Source organism: Mirounga angustirostris, unplaced genomic scaffold, assembly GCF_029215605.1.
Source record: "Mirounga angustirostris isolate CCGP_5_RB_7025 unplaced genomic scaffold, mMirAng1.0.hap1 SCAF_13, whole genome shotgun sequence".
NCBI classification, from domain to species: Eukaryota; Metazoa; Chordata; class Mammalia; order Carnivora; family Phocidae; genus Mirounga; species Mirounga angustirostris.
In genome coordinates, this window is record NW_026991721.1 from 7744865 (window position 1) to 7761364 (window position 16500).

Below are 16500 nucleotides of genomic sequence, written 5' to 3' on the forward strand. Positions count from 1 at the left end.
TTATTTTTTAAATATCTGTAGGATTGGTAGTGATGCTTCTTCTTTTACTCCTGATATTGGTAATGTGTGTCTTTTCTTTTCTTTTTTTTCCTCATCAGTACATCTAGAGATTTATAAATTTTATTGACTTCTCAAAGAACCAGCCTCAAGTTTCACTGACTTTCTTGATCATTTTCTATTTTTCTGATTTCTGTTTATTATTTCCTTTCTTTTACTTACCTTAGTTTAAATGACCTCTTTTTCTAATTTCTAAAGGTGAAAGCTGAGATATCGGATTTGAGACTTTCTTCCTTTCTAATGTAATCACTTAATGATATTAGTTTTTCCTTGAACCACTTCTCTAGCTTCATCCCACAAATTTTGATGTGCCATTTTTAAAAATTTTCATTCAATTCCAAATATTTTCTAATTTCCTTTGTGATGAATTCTTTGGCCCAGGGTTATTTAGAAGTGTCTTGTTTAGTGTGAAGGAGTTTTCCAAATACCTCTCCACTACTGATTTCTAATTTCTCTCCATGAGGATCCAAGAACATACTTTGTATGATTTGAATTTTTACACATTTATTACATGTGAAGCAAGGCTAGAGAACCATGGAAGCCTGTTGGTGGGGGAAGCGTGGTCTTTATCTTGAGCCACCAGAAAGTTTTAAGCAGGTAGAGGATTTGATTTGAATTGTGTTTGATTGGCCTGGTGTGCACTGGATTTGACAGAGGGAAATGGGGATGCCTGGGATGGGAAACCTATGGCTTGAGGCTTCCGAGTCATCCAAGGAGAGTGGGCAGTTGCCTAGAGGGTCTGGCTCTCCAGGGAAGGGTGTGGGAGTAACTCTGTGACAGGGCTGCAGATGTCAGGCCTGGAGGTCTGGAGGTGAGGGTGAGGAGCCTGGTGTGCTGGAAAGAGCTCTGGACTGGGAGCCCGGCCTCCTGGCCAGGGCTCAGCCATGGGACTCCAAGCATGTCACTCCACCTCTCTGAGTTTTAGTTTTCTTACCTCTAAAGTAGGTGGTCAGCCTCAGTGATCCCACAGTTTTAGCAGCATGGGCTGCTGCCAGCACAGGGAAGGTTTTTGTGTGAATTAGGCAAAGGTGACCCCTTGAGATAGACAACCGAAGGGTGCCCCTGTGATGTAAGGCCTCCAACTAAGGCCCTGTATGATGTGCTGCCTTGACATGTAGGGAAACCAGGAGGGTCTCAAATGGCCGAACTGCAAGTCCTGCCCCACCTGCTCCTGTGGATAGGGTCCCATAGCAAACAACACTTATTGTCAAGCAACCAGGGGCCATTCCTGTTATTCCTGAGCAGGGGGCCTCAGTTCCTTGGTAACGGGTGGGATTCCTCAGACACATCAATCACATCCTCCCTTGGGAACCAGGGATCACTCTGCCCTCTTGGTGCTACAAAGCCTGCCTCCCACAGGCCCTGGTGGTTCCCGCTGTTCCTGCACGTAGCCCAACGTGTCCTGCATCAGCTGCTGCCTCAGGCAGAGCACAACCTGAACACCTGAGGCTGGCAGCTCCGCTAGAAGGTTCTATGTGTTGGACTCTGGTCTGTGCTAAGATCTGTTAACCTGTCACCCCCGGACCCCCTCCCCGGGGAGGTAGATTCCATAATCATTTCCATTTTACAGAGGAGGACTCTGCAAATGGTGGGGGAGGGGTTGGGACTCAGGTCTGTCCAGATCCTTCCCTTTTTGTCCTAGGATCCACTCTGGTAGCTCGGAGGTGAGAAACCTGCAGCTTCCGGTTCAGTGAAGTGAGTCAGGAGTTTTGAGTGAAGGTGTGAAGATGGGAGCCTGGAGGGGAGGGGACAGAGCCCATCTTGTCGACGGGGCCAGGCCTCTGCAGGGCTGAGGTGGGGGGAAGAGAAGTGAGCAGGGAAAGCAGCCTTCAGCCTCAATGCTGCCCCTCAGCCCAGCTGCCCCAGCATCAGCCATGCTATAGGCCCTCAAGGTTCTCCAGATTGCTTCCTCCCTCCACTGGAGAGGAGGCAAGTCCTTTCGTGGGGATCTTCAGCCAAAGGGGCTCCTCGCAAGCAGAATTGCTAGAACCAGGTACTCTCTGTAATGGCCACCTCTTGCTGCTTGCCCTTGGCTGCTGCCGATTTCCTAGAGTAATCAAAAGACAGAGCGGTGGTGTGTGGTGAGACAGCTGAAGAGCTCGGAGGGCGGAACTGGGGGTCAAGTCTTATGAGCACATAAACTCCATGAGATTAGGCTTTGATTTTCCACTATGTCTCCCAAAGCATAAGACAGTGCCCGAAACATAGTAGGTGCTCAAAAAAGTGAAAGAGTAAGTTAAGTCCCACCTTCCCTGCTTCTTAGCTGAGTGTCCTTAGGCAAGTTACATGACCTCTCTGTGTCTTCATTTCTTTGGCAGTGAAATTGAACATAACAGCTCTTTGTGGGGTTGTTTGAATTAAATAAGATGCTCTATTGAAGCAGGAAGGGCCCTCTGAGCACCAGCTGTTAGTATTACTCTCTTTTTAAAGATTTTATTTATTTATTTGGGAGAGAGAGAGAGGAGCGGGGGGAGAGGGACAAGCAGACTCCCCTGCTGAGCGTGGAGCCCGACGCAGGGCTCAATCCCAGGACCCTGAGATCATGACTGGAGCCGAAGTCAAGAGTGGGATGCGCAACCAACTGAGCCACCCAGGCACCCCCATCCATTAGCATGGATGGTTCCTGCTCAGCCTGTTGACGCCCCATGACTACCCTTACCCAGGACACAGCAGCCACACTCCTGGGGCCCGTGCTGTGGGCCAGGCATTATCCTCAGTGCTTTAATATAATAACTTCAACTCGAAAACAGCTCTTTGAGCTCGGCTGGGTTTGGTTTGGTTTGGTTTTAACCCCCATTTTATAAATGAGAAAGCAGAAGCATCGTGGTGATTCGGGCCATAAAATAAACTTGAGGAATGTTGCCTCATTTCTGTTCTCTCAAAGGATGGAATGAGGGTAGCATGATGTGCTCCAGAAACTGAGCTGTTGATCTGTCTGGGCCTGGGATTCCTGGGGGAAGATTGAACTAGGGCGGTCAGGGCTGGCTCCAACCTCTTGGGCGAGTTTCGTAAGAGAGGTCAGTGCGTGCCCGGGGCATAGGGATTCAGTCCTAGGCAGTCTGGCTGCAGAGCCGGGCTCAGAGCCTCTGCATGTCCCTGCCTAAGGGACGATGGCCTTCTACCTGGGAGACCTTGAATCAGCCCTTCATCTCTCTGAGCCTCTGGTAAACAGCGATGGAAATAGTCTCTTCCGGGCTGTGTTGTTGCAATGATTACGTGGTCTCAGACGCAAAGCCTGATGCTCACCGGCTTGCTGCCCTGAGGCACCGGGGATGAGGTCAGCTCTCGGCACACTCAAGCTGCTGGTACCATGTCAATGACGAGCCCAGCCCAGCTCTGGCCTCTTCGTCTAGCATGTCTCCCTGACCCTTGGGCTCTCCGTCCCGTCCCGGGGCTGAGGGAGGCCTGCCCCTGCAGCCCTGCCCAGCTACTCCTGGAAGCCCAGCCCTACTCCCAGGGTGACCAAGGATCACTCACTGGCTCTCCAGGTCCTGGATGGTGTCAGGAAGTGGAAGCCCCTTGGTCTCCGGGAGAAAGAGCAGGAGGATGAGGCTGGAAGCGATGGGGATGACACCGTAGGAGACGGGGGCCAGCAGGGGCACGGCCGGGCGAGTCATCCTGATTAGGGGCCCCGTCACAGCCCCCAGACGACCTGCCGACTGCAGGAAGCCATCTGCTGTCATCCTGGGGGTGGAGGGGAGGGCCCAGACCCTGGTCATCAATGCCACTTTCAAGAAGGGGGCCTTACTGGGGGAGGGGGAGGCATTTGGCTGGGTCAGGATGTGCCAGGGGAGGGAAAGATGGGTGAAGGAGCTGCAATCCTCAAAGTCTTTCCTAACACTACCTCCTCCACGGAGCCCACCTAGATTTTCCCACCCAGAGGGGCCCTCTCCTTCCTGAGAACATCCAATCCAGAGTCCTTCATGGACTGTCTAGGACCCACCCATTCTCCCTGGTCGGCTGTGTTGTTCCGGGATACCCAGCCCCTCCTTGCCCTCCCCACTGGCCTTCCCAGGGACGTCCCTTTCTCACATGCCCTGGGTCTGGCCACCCCTCCTGGGTGCAGCGCGCAGCCCAGCCTACCGCAGCGCAGTTGGGTAGAGTTCGGGCTTGTAGACAGAGATAGAGGTTAAGCTTATGCCAAAGCATCCTTTTCCCAGCACGGCGAAGACCAAGCGCAGGGTCTGCAAATCTGGGCAGAGGAAGAGGGTGACAGTGGGCTCTGCCCGAGGGGTCCCCAGTGAGCCCAGAGCGCAGGGCTTCCTTGACTGCGCCCAGGTGCCCCCCAGTGCTGACTTGGTGCCAGGCCGCCCAGGGCTGCAGGTGCAGCCTGACATCACAGTTGGTGGGCTGGGCGGAGGGGTGGGGGGGGCAGCGCCAGAACCCAGCCAGGTCCGGGGCGGGCAACCCGGGGCAGCTGAGGATGGCTCTCGGGGCCTGCTCCTTACAGTGTCACCGTGCCAAAGCTCTCTGGGACCTGCGTGTGCTTCCTCCATGAAGGAGAGGGTCATGGCAGGTCCTCGCTGCCTTCCGTCTGTCTGTGGGAACGCTGGCTTAAGAAGCCACACTCGGCCTCAGCTTTCCCTCCCACACGTTGTAATGAAGAGTCTCAAAAACTGTCACACACTGGTCTTTGCAAGTTTTCCCCGAGCACTGCCTCTTGCAGCTTGTTTGGGAGACCACCCCTCTGCCTCCCTCCTGGCTTTGCTATCAGCTCAGAACTCGGGGTCCCCGCCCCTCCACCAGCCCCCCTTGCCTTGAGCCATAAAAGGAGACTTGAGAGGGTTTTCGGGGCATTAAAGTCTCATTCAGAAAGCAAAGAGTAAGACGGGAGCCCTGGCCAGCAATCTGCACACCCCAGTGCCCCAGGCTTGGTGTTCGCGCCTCACTTCAAGCAACTGGAGTGTCTCACAGCTTCCCCAGCCCCTCCTCCCACCTCAGGACCAGCCTCAGGCTTGAAGTCTGGTCCCAGCCCTGGCCCTGTCAATGGCTAGCTGAGTGACCTGCGGCACCCGACTCCACCTCTCTGAACCTCAGTCGCCTCAGGGGGATGGGTGGGGGGGCGGGCGGGGGGTGCAGGCAGGGAAGCCAGTGCCCCAGACTGTCAGCAGCTCAGCCCACTCAGTCCACCCCGCCTCACCTTGTGGGACCAGTATGTTGGCCAGGATGGAGAGGCCAGCCATGATCTGGAAGCTGGCCAGGGTCGTGCGGTGGCCCAAGAAGCTGAACAAGAAAGTGGTGGTGGCCCGGCCCAGTAAGTCCACAGCTCCGAAGAGGACCTGGAGGAGGAAGATGTCACTCCCCAGGTTTTGCAGGTCGAGGACCAGCCCGTAGTAGGAGATCATTTGTGAGAAGCTGCAGGGCAAAGCCAGAAATCGGATCCCTGACCCAGAGGAGAGGGCACCCACCTGAGCTGTCCCCAGAGGGCCCAGGCCATCCTGAGCGGGTCCCTACGGACCCCAAAAAACCTGTCTGTCGGATGCCTGACACATCTCTCAAGAGTGGCGCTGGCCCAGGAGAGAAAGGCCAGGCTTCATTCATTCCGCCTTAGGCAGTCACCTCCCAGGCTCCCTGGCCACCAGCCAGTGGGGACACTTAAGTTTTAAGTCCCTGGGCTGACGGGCTGTGTGGGTCAAGCTGAGCTTCAGGCCTGGCCCGAGCACTCTCTCGCTTTGTTTCCAGTCACTGCTAGAACCATGACTCTACTAGCCCTGAACCTGGGCGAGTCTCCGCCCTTTCCTGGGTGCCAGTTTCTTCATCTTGAAAGATGGGATTCAGAGTAGAAGGAGGTGGGCTGTGTTGTCCTTCTTTCAGGAGGGCAAGTCTTATTTTCCCAGCCTCTGGGAGTGCTGCCTCTCAGTTGGGGAGGACATCCCATGACACAGGCCAGAGGGACGGTTCAGAAGGGCCACCCCAGCTCCTTGGGCCCTCCGTGGGCTTGCAGGGGGCCTTGTTGGGGCAGTACCACCGGGACTGCTCCCCTGCCCCATCTGATTGTTCCCCTCCCCTCCCCTCCCCTCCCCTAGCCTCCCCATCCCCGTCCCCAGGCAGGGATCCCAAGAGCCCTCTCCAATGAACTTCCTGCTTACTGACCTCCACCCCAAGTCTGGAGGGGTAGGGGGTGGACACGGGACAGACCGCCCTGCCACAGACCGCCCAGGCTCCTGAGTAGGCGAAGCTGAACTTAACAGTAGCTGGATTTCCGCAGTTTGGAGATTGAATTTGGAGCCAGCAGTGACTGCGGTGTGAAATTACTCCCTACCACTTTTCAAATCGGTCCCCATCCCTGCCTCACGGACACTCCCCTTGGGCCGCACCTGAGCACTGCACCCGGCAAGGCAGCTGACACCAGGGGACACCAGCTGCTGGCTAAAGCTGCAGGCCCCCGGGGTCCCCGAAGTTTGTGGAAGCCCCGTGGGGGGAGGGGCTCAGCTCTGGCTCCAAGTAGCTGACGCGGAGGCTCTAGGGCCGGTACCGAAGGGGTTAACGGCGGAAGCCGAGAAACCCGCCAGGTTAGCCGCGGCCCAGCCTGTGATTTGAATAACAAAGGATGCGGAGTGGCCCCAGGGAGCACTGAGGAAGCCTTGAAGGTTTTGAAAGAATGGCCCCGGACATTCCTGGCACCAGGCACTCCTTCTCACTTGGGGGGGGGGGGGGGGGATAAAAGCATTTGATCCATTCCCTAAGGTGTAGCAAATATTTGCCACTGGAACCCATATGTGGTTAAATAGAGCATAAAATAAACGTTTTTCTAATCTTTAGTTTTATTTCAAGGTAAGTCTCCATCAAACCTGACCCTCACTTCTCAGTGTGCTCTCTGCAAGTCACTTGAACTGAATTTGTTTTATTAAGGGGCCTTCTCCTGGTCCCAGGTGGCCGTGGGTGCCAAGACGGGGCCTGCTGGGGAGTCCATGCTCAATGAGGGGCCTGCTGGGTGGCAGTGGGCAAGGAGGTAGCTCAGGCAGGGTTCAAATGCCTGTTCAGTCATCTTGGGCAAGTTACCTGCCCCACTGGGCCCTGCTGTCCCCTCTGTAAAGTGGGGGTGTAGATGAACTTGGCGTAAGTGGGCCAGTGGCCCTCTCCAGCCACTTCTGGTCCCCCATCTCTAGAGACATAGGCTCCGTGTCCAGCCTGGGCTTCAGCGTGCCCCTGTCCCTGCCCTCCAGCTGGCTTCCCGCTTGAACCCCCAGCCCCTCCCCAGTGCTGGCCGAGACTCCTGCCTCCTGGGGGAACTGCCTGTCCGGCCAGAAACGTGCTTCCTGAGGCCGTGCAGGAGCCACTCCTCACTCCCACCCCGGACACAGTAGAGGCCGCTTTTAGGCAACAGGCTTGGGCACTGGAAGCCCCAGTAAGGCAGAAGGGCCCACAGCGACCATCCTGCAAACAGGCCCACCAGGGACCCACCTCAAAACAGCCGTAAGCCCTCACTGACCAATCGGACCCAAAAAGGAACATTCCACATGTTCCCCTACCTCCTCCCCCTCCCCTATAACTACAGCCCCCTCCCACTGCCTCCTGGCAGACAGTCTCTCTGCTCCCTTGCCATGAATTCAATAAACTTCTATGTCTTTTGTTCGGCCTTGGGTGAATTCTCCCATCGCCCTGGGCCCTGGGCACTGGCCCTGGGCACTGGTCGCCGGCATCCACTGATCCCATCCCGTGGGGCTGGCCCACTTCCCTCCTCAGGCCTGGCTCTGGGAGGGATGAGCTGGGTGGCATACCTCACCAGGAACATGCTGCAGCTTCTCCAGCGGAGCACGGGCATGAGAAACAGGTCCAGCACCGACCTGCGGGCCTTCTTAGAGGCCCCCTCCTCCTCCTCCTGCATGCTGGTCATGAGCACCTGCGGGGAGAGGCGGACACAGTGAGTGGGGGGTGGGGGGTGGCACGGGCCCCGCCCCGCCCCCGTGCCAGGGAATGGTGTCCAGGTGGGCAGAGTGATACGAGGAGCCCGGCCTTGGCTTCTGGAAACTGGAGAGCCTTGGGGTGGGGGCGGGGATGGAGACAGAAAGAAAGATCTCTCTCTGGCCCCCTGACAGAGCTCTCTTCTGCCGACCTGGCCCCCCTACTCTGAGCCAGGGAGCCAGGCTTGTGTCCCAGCTCTCGGCAGTTCCTACACAAACCCGACCACCCCTCCTTGCCCCTCATGGCTGGCCTCAGGGTACGCCTCCTACCCCAGCCACACGGGCTCCCCACTGCACCCAAGTGCCATCCAGACTCTTCCTGCCCCTCCAGGCCCCGCCTGCCCCATGCTCAGCTCAGTCTTGGTCGGCTCGCCTCCTCCTGGAAGCCTTCCCTGATCCTCCCACCCCCAAGCTGTGTTTTGTTTCTTGCTGCACATCCTCCCACACCTACTTCCTTGAAATAATCACCTTCAGAGAAGCACATGCAGTTTCCCCCAAACACACCGAGAAGCCCTATGAGGTGAGCTTGCAATGCATGTGGGTGGAAGCCTCCCACAAGCAAGCTGGGGGTTGTCACAGCTGTTATCGGGTGGGTAGCGGTGAAGCTGGTGACAAGACATCAGTGGCTGTCCTCTCCCTGCCACGTCCCACACTCTGGGTCACAAACAGGGGCATCTCACCTCGATGGTCAGTGACTTTGTGGCTTCCTTGTGGCCGTTTATCCTGGCCACCTTTTTGAGCTCCTGGAGCGCTTGTTCCGGTTTGCCCACAATAATCAGCCATCGGGCAGACTCCGGCAGCCACCTGTTAAGGACGCAGGCGCTTGCCCAGGCCCCTACGCTCTTCCCGCGTCCAGGGCCCTCCTCGTCAGGTCAGGAGGGGGACGTGGGCAGCCGCTCCCCCAGCAGCAGGGGGAGACAGACGGCAACTGCTCTCCCCTCTGCATGGCTGGGGCCAGGATGCGAGACTGGCAGCCTCCCTCGGTACTGAGTAAAGCTGAGTCCCAATGCCTGGCCGCCCTCTTTCCCCCACACCATCCCATCTGGCTTCCCGGCTGCGGGGGGCTCGCGCATGGCCCGTGCACAGCTGCCTGAGCCTATGGTGAAGCTGAGCCCATTTCTGTGACAGCTCACATCACGCTGAATTTCACACACACACGCACGCACACGCTAAACACATCCCCAGCCAGAACTGAGTGGTTTTATAAAAGTAGCCTGCTTCTTCCCAGCCTCGGGGCAGATAGCAGGGAGAGGCATCTCCTGGGTGAGAGGACTGGCATTTTCCCAGCCCAGAGGGGCTCAGCTCTGTTTGCGTCCGTCTGGAGGCCGCCTGCCCTAGTGGTTCAAAGAGCCAGCCTGCCTGGGTTCAAATCCTGCCTCTGGCACTTACCGGCTGCGTGGCCTGCACGAGTCACTGAACCTCTCTGGGCCTCAGTCCCTCCTCTGAAAATGGTGGTCATCCTATCATCTTCCTCGTTAGAAGAAGTGAATACACATCTGGGATGACCAACAGCACCTGAGACTCACCCAACCAGGGTGACCAGAGCAGCCTAATAAGTGTGATTATGGGATGTCTTCCTCCTCGCTTACTGATCCCGTTGTTATCGATAAAACTCCACGTGGTCAGTGGCTTTTGATCTGTTTTCTTTGCTGATGTGCCCCCGGGACCTGAAACGACGTCTGGCATGGGGCAGTAAATACTTGAGAAGGAATGAATGAGTCCTTGCTACTCTCTATACCCCACAGTAGACTTAACGGGGCGCAGGTCCACCCAACCCTGGTTCATGGACACGAAAGAACTTACAGGGTCATGAATTTGGGTCTGGTCCCCTGTCCCTCACCCAACCACGTGTTTCCAGACCTCAGGGAGTGTTGCAGCACCCCAAATAATCGTGATGATGGTATCTTTTCATATCCAACGCCAGTCCGCACTGACTCAGGAGCCCATGGGTGGGGGGTGGGCAAGTGATGTGAAGGAAGGGGCTAGCAGGTGGGGGGCAGCTCGTGCCGAGGAGGGGAAGGCCCGAGAGCCAGCGGGACGGGTGGGAGCCTCAGACGTCTGGCTAAAACGCCCACCCCGGAACTCTGAAGCCCCAAGATGTCTCTCCTGAGCAGGGGCCCCACACACATCATTGCCCTACGTGGCTCTCAGCGTCTCGGGATCCACGGCCGGCCAGGGTGGTGAGGGTGAGGGGCACCCTGGCCCCCCAAATCTCCCTCCTAACAAGTGACGTCCTCCCCAAGAGCAAAGGCCGCACACTGTACCCACCAGGAGATCAGGAAGATGGCAAAGAAGGGCATCGACACGGCCAGCTGGAGAGCCCGCCAGTCCCGCAGGGTGAAGGCCAGGGCCCCCAGGGTCATCTGGCCCAGGCTATAGGAGCATCCCAGCATTGTTATGGTGACGGCCCTCCTGCGGGTTGTGGTCCACTCCACCACTGAAAGGTGATGCAGACAGGCAGGTAAGGGCTGAGCGGTGGCCTCGGGGCCCCATCCCCCCCACCCCCGCCCCCAACCGCCACCATGGCAGGCGCAGCTGAGGGAGGGACTCACTGAGCGTCACCGGGGTCATGATGATGCCGGCCACTCCAAAAGCGCTCAGGAACCGGAGGCCACAGTAGATGAGGAAATTGGAAGCAAAGACGGTGCTGGTGTTGGCCAAAGCCACCTGCAGGGAGCACCAGCTCAGCGCCGGCTTCCGCCCGAACCTGTGGGGGACGAGCACTGTGGGGCCTGGAGAGGGGCCCTGGGGACTTGGGCCTGGAGGCAGAGGCTTCAGGGGAAAGGAGGGTTCGAGGGGATGGGGCACCTGCTGGGGCACCTCAGGGCAGGCAGCACCGTACCCCACCCCCTGGGATCTCCCAGGAGCATGCTCCAAGTGTGCCTCTTATAAAAAGGGCAGACGCCTCGATCTCAGGGCCAGCGGCATCGCAGGGTCAAGAATGGGCTTTGGTTGGGGCGCCTGGGTGGCTCAGTTGGTTAAGCGTCTGCCTTCAGCTCAGGTCATGATCCCGGGGTCCTGGGACTGAGCCCCGCATCGGGCTCCCTGCTCAGCGGGGAGCTTGCTTCTCCCTCTCCCTCTGCCTCTCTCCCCGTCTTGTGCTCTCTCTCTCTCACTCGTTCTCTCTCAAATAAATAAAATCTTAAAAGAAAAAGAATGGGCTATGGTTGAATCACTGTATTGTACACCTGAAATTCATATTACAATGCATGTTAACTAACTGCAATTTAAATAAAAACTGAACAAAGATGGGCTTTGGCATCAGAAGCCTGGGTCTGAGCCCAGCTCTGTCCTGCCTGGGTGACCCTGGGCAGGACTCAAAGTCTCTGAGCCACCATTCCCCGTCTGTGCAATGGGGGTGTGCACGATGACAGCCTCAGAGTTGTGAAAACCATGATGCAGAGCAAGGGGGCGGCACGGCCGGGAGGCTGAGCGCACGTGGCCTTGGGCAAACCGGCCAGCTCCCTGCCGGTCTGCCCACTGGGACTGGAGCTCCCGGGAGACAACCGGTGTCGGGCCCTCAGTGGTCCACCTGCACACCCACCGTGCCACTACGGCCCCGAGGCTGGCTTAGCCCAAACCATGGCCCGCATTTAGCTAAAGCGTGCATTGGTCCAATAGGAGAGATGTGGGCAACGCTTGGCCCGCCTGTCTGAGCAGTGCCCAGGAACAAGGACATTTGGCCCAGACCCAGGGCGAGGTCTGGACGCTGACACCAGACCCTGATGCCAGGCTCCCCGGGTAAGCTGCGGACCGACGGCGATTTGGCTCCCGGTGTGGACGGCCCCTGGGGAGTGAGCCAGAGCCGCATGGCAGCTGTCCTTGGAAAGTGCCACCTGGACCACGTCCTTCCCCGCTGCTCGGGGCCCCCCACCACGCTCAGGATTAAATAAGGCCCACAAATGACGAAGGTAGCAGAACCACAGCACGAGGAGCCCGCCCCATGTCAGGCCCTGGCCCGAGCTCTGTCTGTGGTTAACCCACAACAACCCCATGGATAGAGCCAGGTCCCCACGTACAGGAAGAAATGGAGGCACAGAGAAGCAACATACCCGCCTTCTAGGAGACGAGGGCAAGGGAGGTGGGGATGGGAACCCAGGGTCAGACCCCTGAGCCCTCACGGTCAGGAGAAAGTCGGGAAGCCGTTCGTGCATTCACTAAATAATGACTGAGTGCGTGCTGCGTGCTGGAGGCTGGGGACGCCATGCCCCTGCCTTCTTGGAGCTATGTCTCGTGGGGACGCACGCAGCAGGTGAGCAAGGAGTGAGCGACCGAGCACTGTCAGAGTAGGTGCAGTGAGGAAGGAAAGAAGGCGTGGCCAGGGCGAGGCCGCCTGGGGTGGAGGCCTGCGTGCTGGGCACAAAGAGACCACAGGGAGAACCTTCGGAGCGAGGCTCGGCCACCGGCCACCTCGGAGCTCTGCAGCCGGGATGCCGAGGGTGCTCCAGGAGGGGCCGGCATGGCTGTGGGAGAGAAGCCAAGTGCCAAGCAGGGGTGGAGGGGGACGGGGTGGGGGGCAGGAACTGTCCTCAGTGTGCTGGGCCTGGAGGACTTCAGGCTGGCATCCACCAGATCCATGTAGAGGTTTTTGAAGTCACGCGGAATGGAGGCAAGAGACCCTCGAGGGGGCAGGGCCTGCCCGGGCAAGAGAGGCAGGTGGCTTGGGCAAGGGGACGGAATGGAGGAGAGGGGCGTGGGGCTGGATCTAGGGGTGAGGGTGTGTGCCATGGGCCGGGGGCCGTTTTCCCGGATGGAGTCTGGCGCGGAGGGGCTGGGCTGGCGCGGGAGGGTCAGGAGTCCAGCGCTGGCCGCGGCACATGAGAGGCAAATGCTCCTCCACGTGCGAGCTCCAAGCAGGCAGCTGGCTCTACCAGGCGAGTGGGCGTAACGCAGGCGTCCCTGGCGCCCGGTGGTAGGGCCTCGAGCAGCGGGGGTGGGCAGCCGGCCACGAGAAGGGACAGGGCTGGGGGCGGGGCACCGCCTCACAAGGAGGAGCAGGAGACGGAGGGGAGGGGCCAGAGGAGGGGGAGGAGGATTTCGACTTCACAGTGTGCCCTGTACTTGCCGGAGTTAGAAGAAAGAGGGGTGGGGGGCGCCTGGGAGGCTCTGTCGGTTAAGCGGTTAAAGCAGTTAAGCGTCTGCCTTCGGCTCAGGTCAGGATCCCGGGGTCCTGGGATCGAGCCCCACATCGGGGCTCCCTGCTCGGTGGGGAGCCTGCTTCTTCCTCTGCCTCTGCCCCACCCCCCCATGCTCATTCGCATGCTCTCTCTCTCTGAAATAAATAAACAAACAAATAAATAAAATCTTTTTTAAAAAATGAAGAAGACAGGGCGCCTGGGTGGCTCAGTTGGTTAAGCGACTGCCTTCGGCTCAGGTCATGATCCTGGAGTCCCAGGATCGAGTCCCGCATCGGGCTCCCTGCTCAGTGGGGAGCCTGCTTCTCCCTCTGACCCTCCTCCCTCTCATGCTCTCTGTCTCTCATTCTCTCTCTCTCAAATAAATAAATAAAATCTTTAAAAAAAAAAAATGAAGAAGATGACGATGACGACGACGAAGAAAGAGCAGTCTATTTCTCCGCAGAAGACTATGGGCTCCCTGAGGGCAGGGGCTCTACAGCGCCTCGCACACAGGTGCTCTGGACGGTTGGTGTCACCAAAGGAGAGAGCGCTGTGTTTGAGGGGATCTCGCACAGAGTGGCTTAAGCTGGTGTGGGCTCCCTGGGGACATTCATGGGCCGTTTCTGTACTTCTGTCCCCATGGCGCTCGTTCTGTCGAGGAGGAGTCCAGGGGGAGAGGAGATACTCACCGGTCAGAGAGGAGGCCCCAGGAGATGGACCCCAGCAGGACGCCGGCCATGTAGATGGACTGGCCCAGGGGTTTCAGGCTCTGGTAGTCACACACTAGGTCCCACTGGAAGAGAGGGTGGGCACGGCAGCTGGGCTCAGGGGATGCACACCCTGGTCAGCCTGGGTCCTGGGGGCTCCCTCAGGCCAGGCGACAGAGGTGGAAGGGGTGTGCTGGGCTGGGGCGGGGGGCGGGTTCAGCTCTGTCCTCCCAGCTAGCTGCGTGGCACACACGGGACTTGGCCACTCCGAGTGGACGGACGTGGGCAGCGGAGCGCGGGGACTGAACCACAGGCTGGCGTTCTAACTCTGTGGATCGCTCGCTGGGTGAGCCCAGGGGTGGTTCCTGTATGTGCTGAGCCAGGTTTCTCACCCAGAAGGGGGGCCCTGCAGCTGTTTCCCTCACAGGGCTGCCGGGATGAGCAGAGAGTGCTGAGCACGTGCCACCATAATTTTTGAGTGCCTCCTGCCCGGGTCTGGGCATCCATGACCTGAACACCCCCCACCAGGCAGCCCTCCACCAAGACCTGACACCTCCGTTCCATTTCCGCCTCTCTCGCCAGGCCCACGGAAGCAGGAGCCCCCTGTCCCCACAAGGCAAAATGATAACTGGAAAATGCAAAGCAGATCACCTCACTTCCTTGCCCCAAAGCCTCCAGTGACTTTCTTTTGCACTTGAAGAAAGTGCACCTCACCCACCTTCTTTGCATTGTGCCGGCCCCTGGCCCCTTGTGCCCAGACACACTAGGCCTCCTTCTGCTCCTTCAACACCCCAGACCTGGACTTCTGGTCCCACTGGGCTCTCTCCGCACCTTCACGTGACCTTGTCTCCTAATCCAGGTCTCACCTCCAGAGAGGCCTTCCCCACCTGCCTCTCCTCCTTGCTCACGGGACCTGCTTTTCTTCTTCATAGAGGCAGGACAGGATGTGATGGAGACCCATCTTCCGGCTCCGGGCGGTCTGGGCTGAGCCGGGCGCTGGAGTGTTGGAGCCGTGGGTCCTGGGCAACTTATTTCCCTCACTGTGCTTCTGTTTTGTTCCTTACCAGATGCAGACAACAACAAGACCCCCCTCGTGAGATTGGAGTGACACTATGGGGAAAGCCTCTGGAACGGTGCCTGCCACTCTCCTGTTGGGGCGGGGTTAAATGTTGACCCATTCTGAAGCTGCCGGTGGAACAGGAGCTCCTCAAAGGCTCCCTTGCTTATCCTGGGACCCCGGCCTCAGATCAGGGTCTGGGCCTTCATAAGCAGTGAGTAAATATGTGTTGAGGGAGTAGCATCTCATTCAGTAGCGCCTGCGGAAGCGGTGCGATCCTTCCAGGCATGGGCGGGTGGCCATCACTGGGAGGCCAGGTAAGAGAGCCGGGGGTTGGCGGGGGGAGGCCCTTACCTTGGAGACGATGGTGGAGGTGAAGGTGCTGCGGTCGTAGACCCAGCCGTCCATGCACGGCTCTGTGGCAGCCTCGCTCCAGTTGGTGGCCGTGGCGTTGGGGTCCAGGAGCTGCCACTGTGGTTGGCGGAAGCGGCGACACTGATGGGGCTCATGGTTGGGGCCCGGGGGGATGGAGACGGTCAGGAGGTCCTTGGGGCCCAGGGCCCCGGGGACACTGGCCTGGGCAGTGCTGTTGTCCAGGAGGGGTACCCAGCATCGGTGGCTGGGCACGGCGGCCGAGAAGTTCTCCATCAGCAGTTGGGAGGGCACCAACATGGAGGGAAGGAGGAGAGTGAAGACCTGCAGGGCCTGGAAGAGGCCCACTCCCCCTGCTCGCTCCAGGAGCTCGGTGAATGCCATGGGCAGAGCCGTGGGCGGCCAGGGTGGCCTTCCCAAAGGTCAGGGAGCCCGCGAGTGTCTGGCTGCTGAACCACTAGCAAGTGCCGGAACCCTGGGCCATCGGACCTTCTGCCCTCGCTAGCCTGCAGTTGGGTTGGGAGTGCGGGCTAGCAACTGGTCGAGTCAGTCCTGAGATGCCCCAGGTGCTTTGAAGAAACTCCTCCTTACCCTGTTTCTGGGAGTGACGCGTGGGTGCCCCACCCCTCTGGAGAGGGGATATCAGGGACAAAGCTCACTGTGCCCAGGCTGCCTGGGGCATCCGAGGCGCCCTGGTTCTCCAGCACCAAGAGTAAAAATCAAGCAGGTGTGAAAAACAAATAAGATGCACTAAGCTGTGATGTTACTGAGCTCCAGTTGTGGAGGGAAGTGGCACCCGGCCGTGGCCTTGGTTAAAGTTCAATCTCAGCGTGGGCTCCTGGGCAGGAAAGTCAGGTCTAGCTACTGAGGGAGGCTTGGGCAGCTCTCTGCAGGGGGCCTGCTCACATTCCTAAACCGAACTTTCAGATCCCTCTACACGTGGCCCTTTAAATCAGGAAACTGTTGGCCTGAGCTTCAGCCGTATTGGCCTGAGATTCAGGCCATTTTGCTACAGCACAGTGGTGGGGACTGGGTGGGGGACTGGGCAGGGCCCCCCCTAGCTGGCCCCGAGGCTGCAGGGAAGCGGGTGGGCTCCCAGCGTGGAGGGAGCTGGCCGGAGGGCCCAGGGCTGTGCTCATTCCCTCCTTACTGCGCGCCTCCCGCCGGGCAGCATGGGAGACCAGCTTGCAGACTCGCTATTTTGGGAAGCTTCTATTTCCAGGTTCCAGGTTGCCTTTATTGGACTGGAAGCTCCTCCAGGGTGGAAAGCATGGCTGTGATCCCCT

The 16500-nt window shown here is 58.5% G+C and overlaps 1 protein-coding gene across 1 annotated transcript; it reads right to left on the minus strand.

Annotated features, from left to right (window-relative positions):
* Positions 1-2040: 2040 nt before the first annotated feature.
* Positions 2041-15598, minus strand: SLC22A11 (solute carrier family 22 member 11). The gene is made up of 10 exons (XM_045895230.1): positions 15197-15598; positions 13768-13871; positions 10514-10668; positions 10230-10398; positions 8642-8765; positions 7779-7900; positions 5198-5412; positions 4141-4249; positions 3535-3741; positions 2041-2104 (listed from the first exon to the last, which is right to left on the minus strand). The coding sequence occupies exons 1-10, from the start codon at positions 15596-15598 to the stop codon at positions 2041-2043; spliced, it is 1671 nt and encodes a 556-aa protein (XP_045751186.1).
* Between the last annotated feature and the right edge of the window lie 902 nt (positions 15599-16500).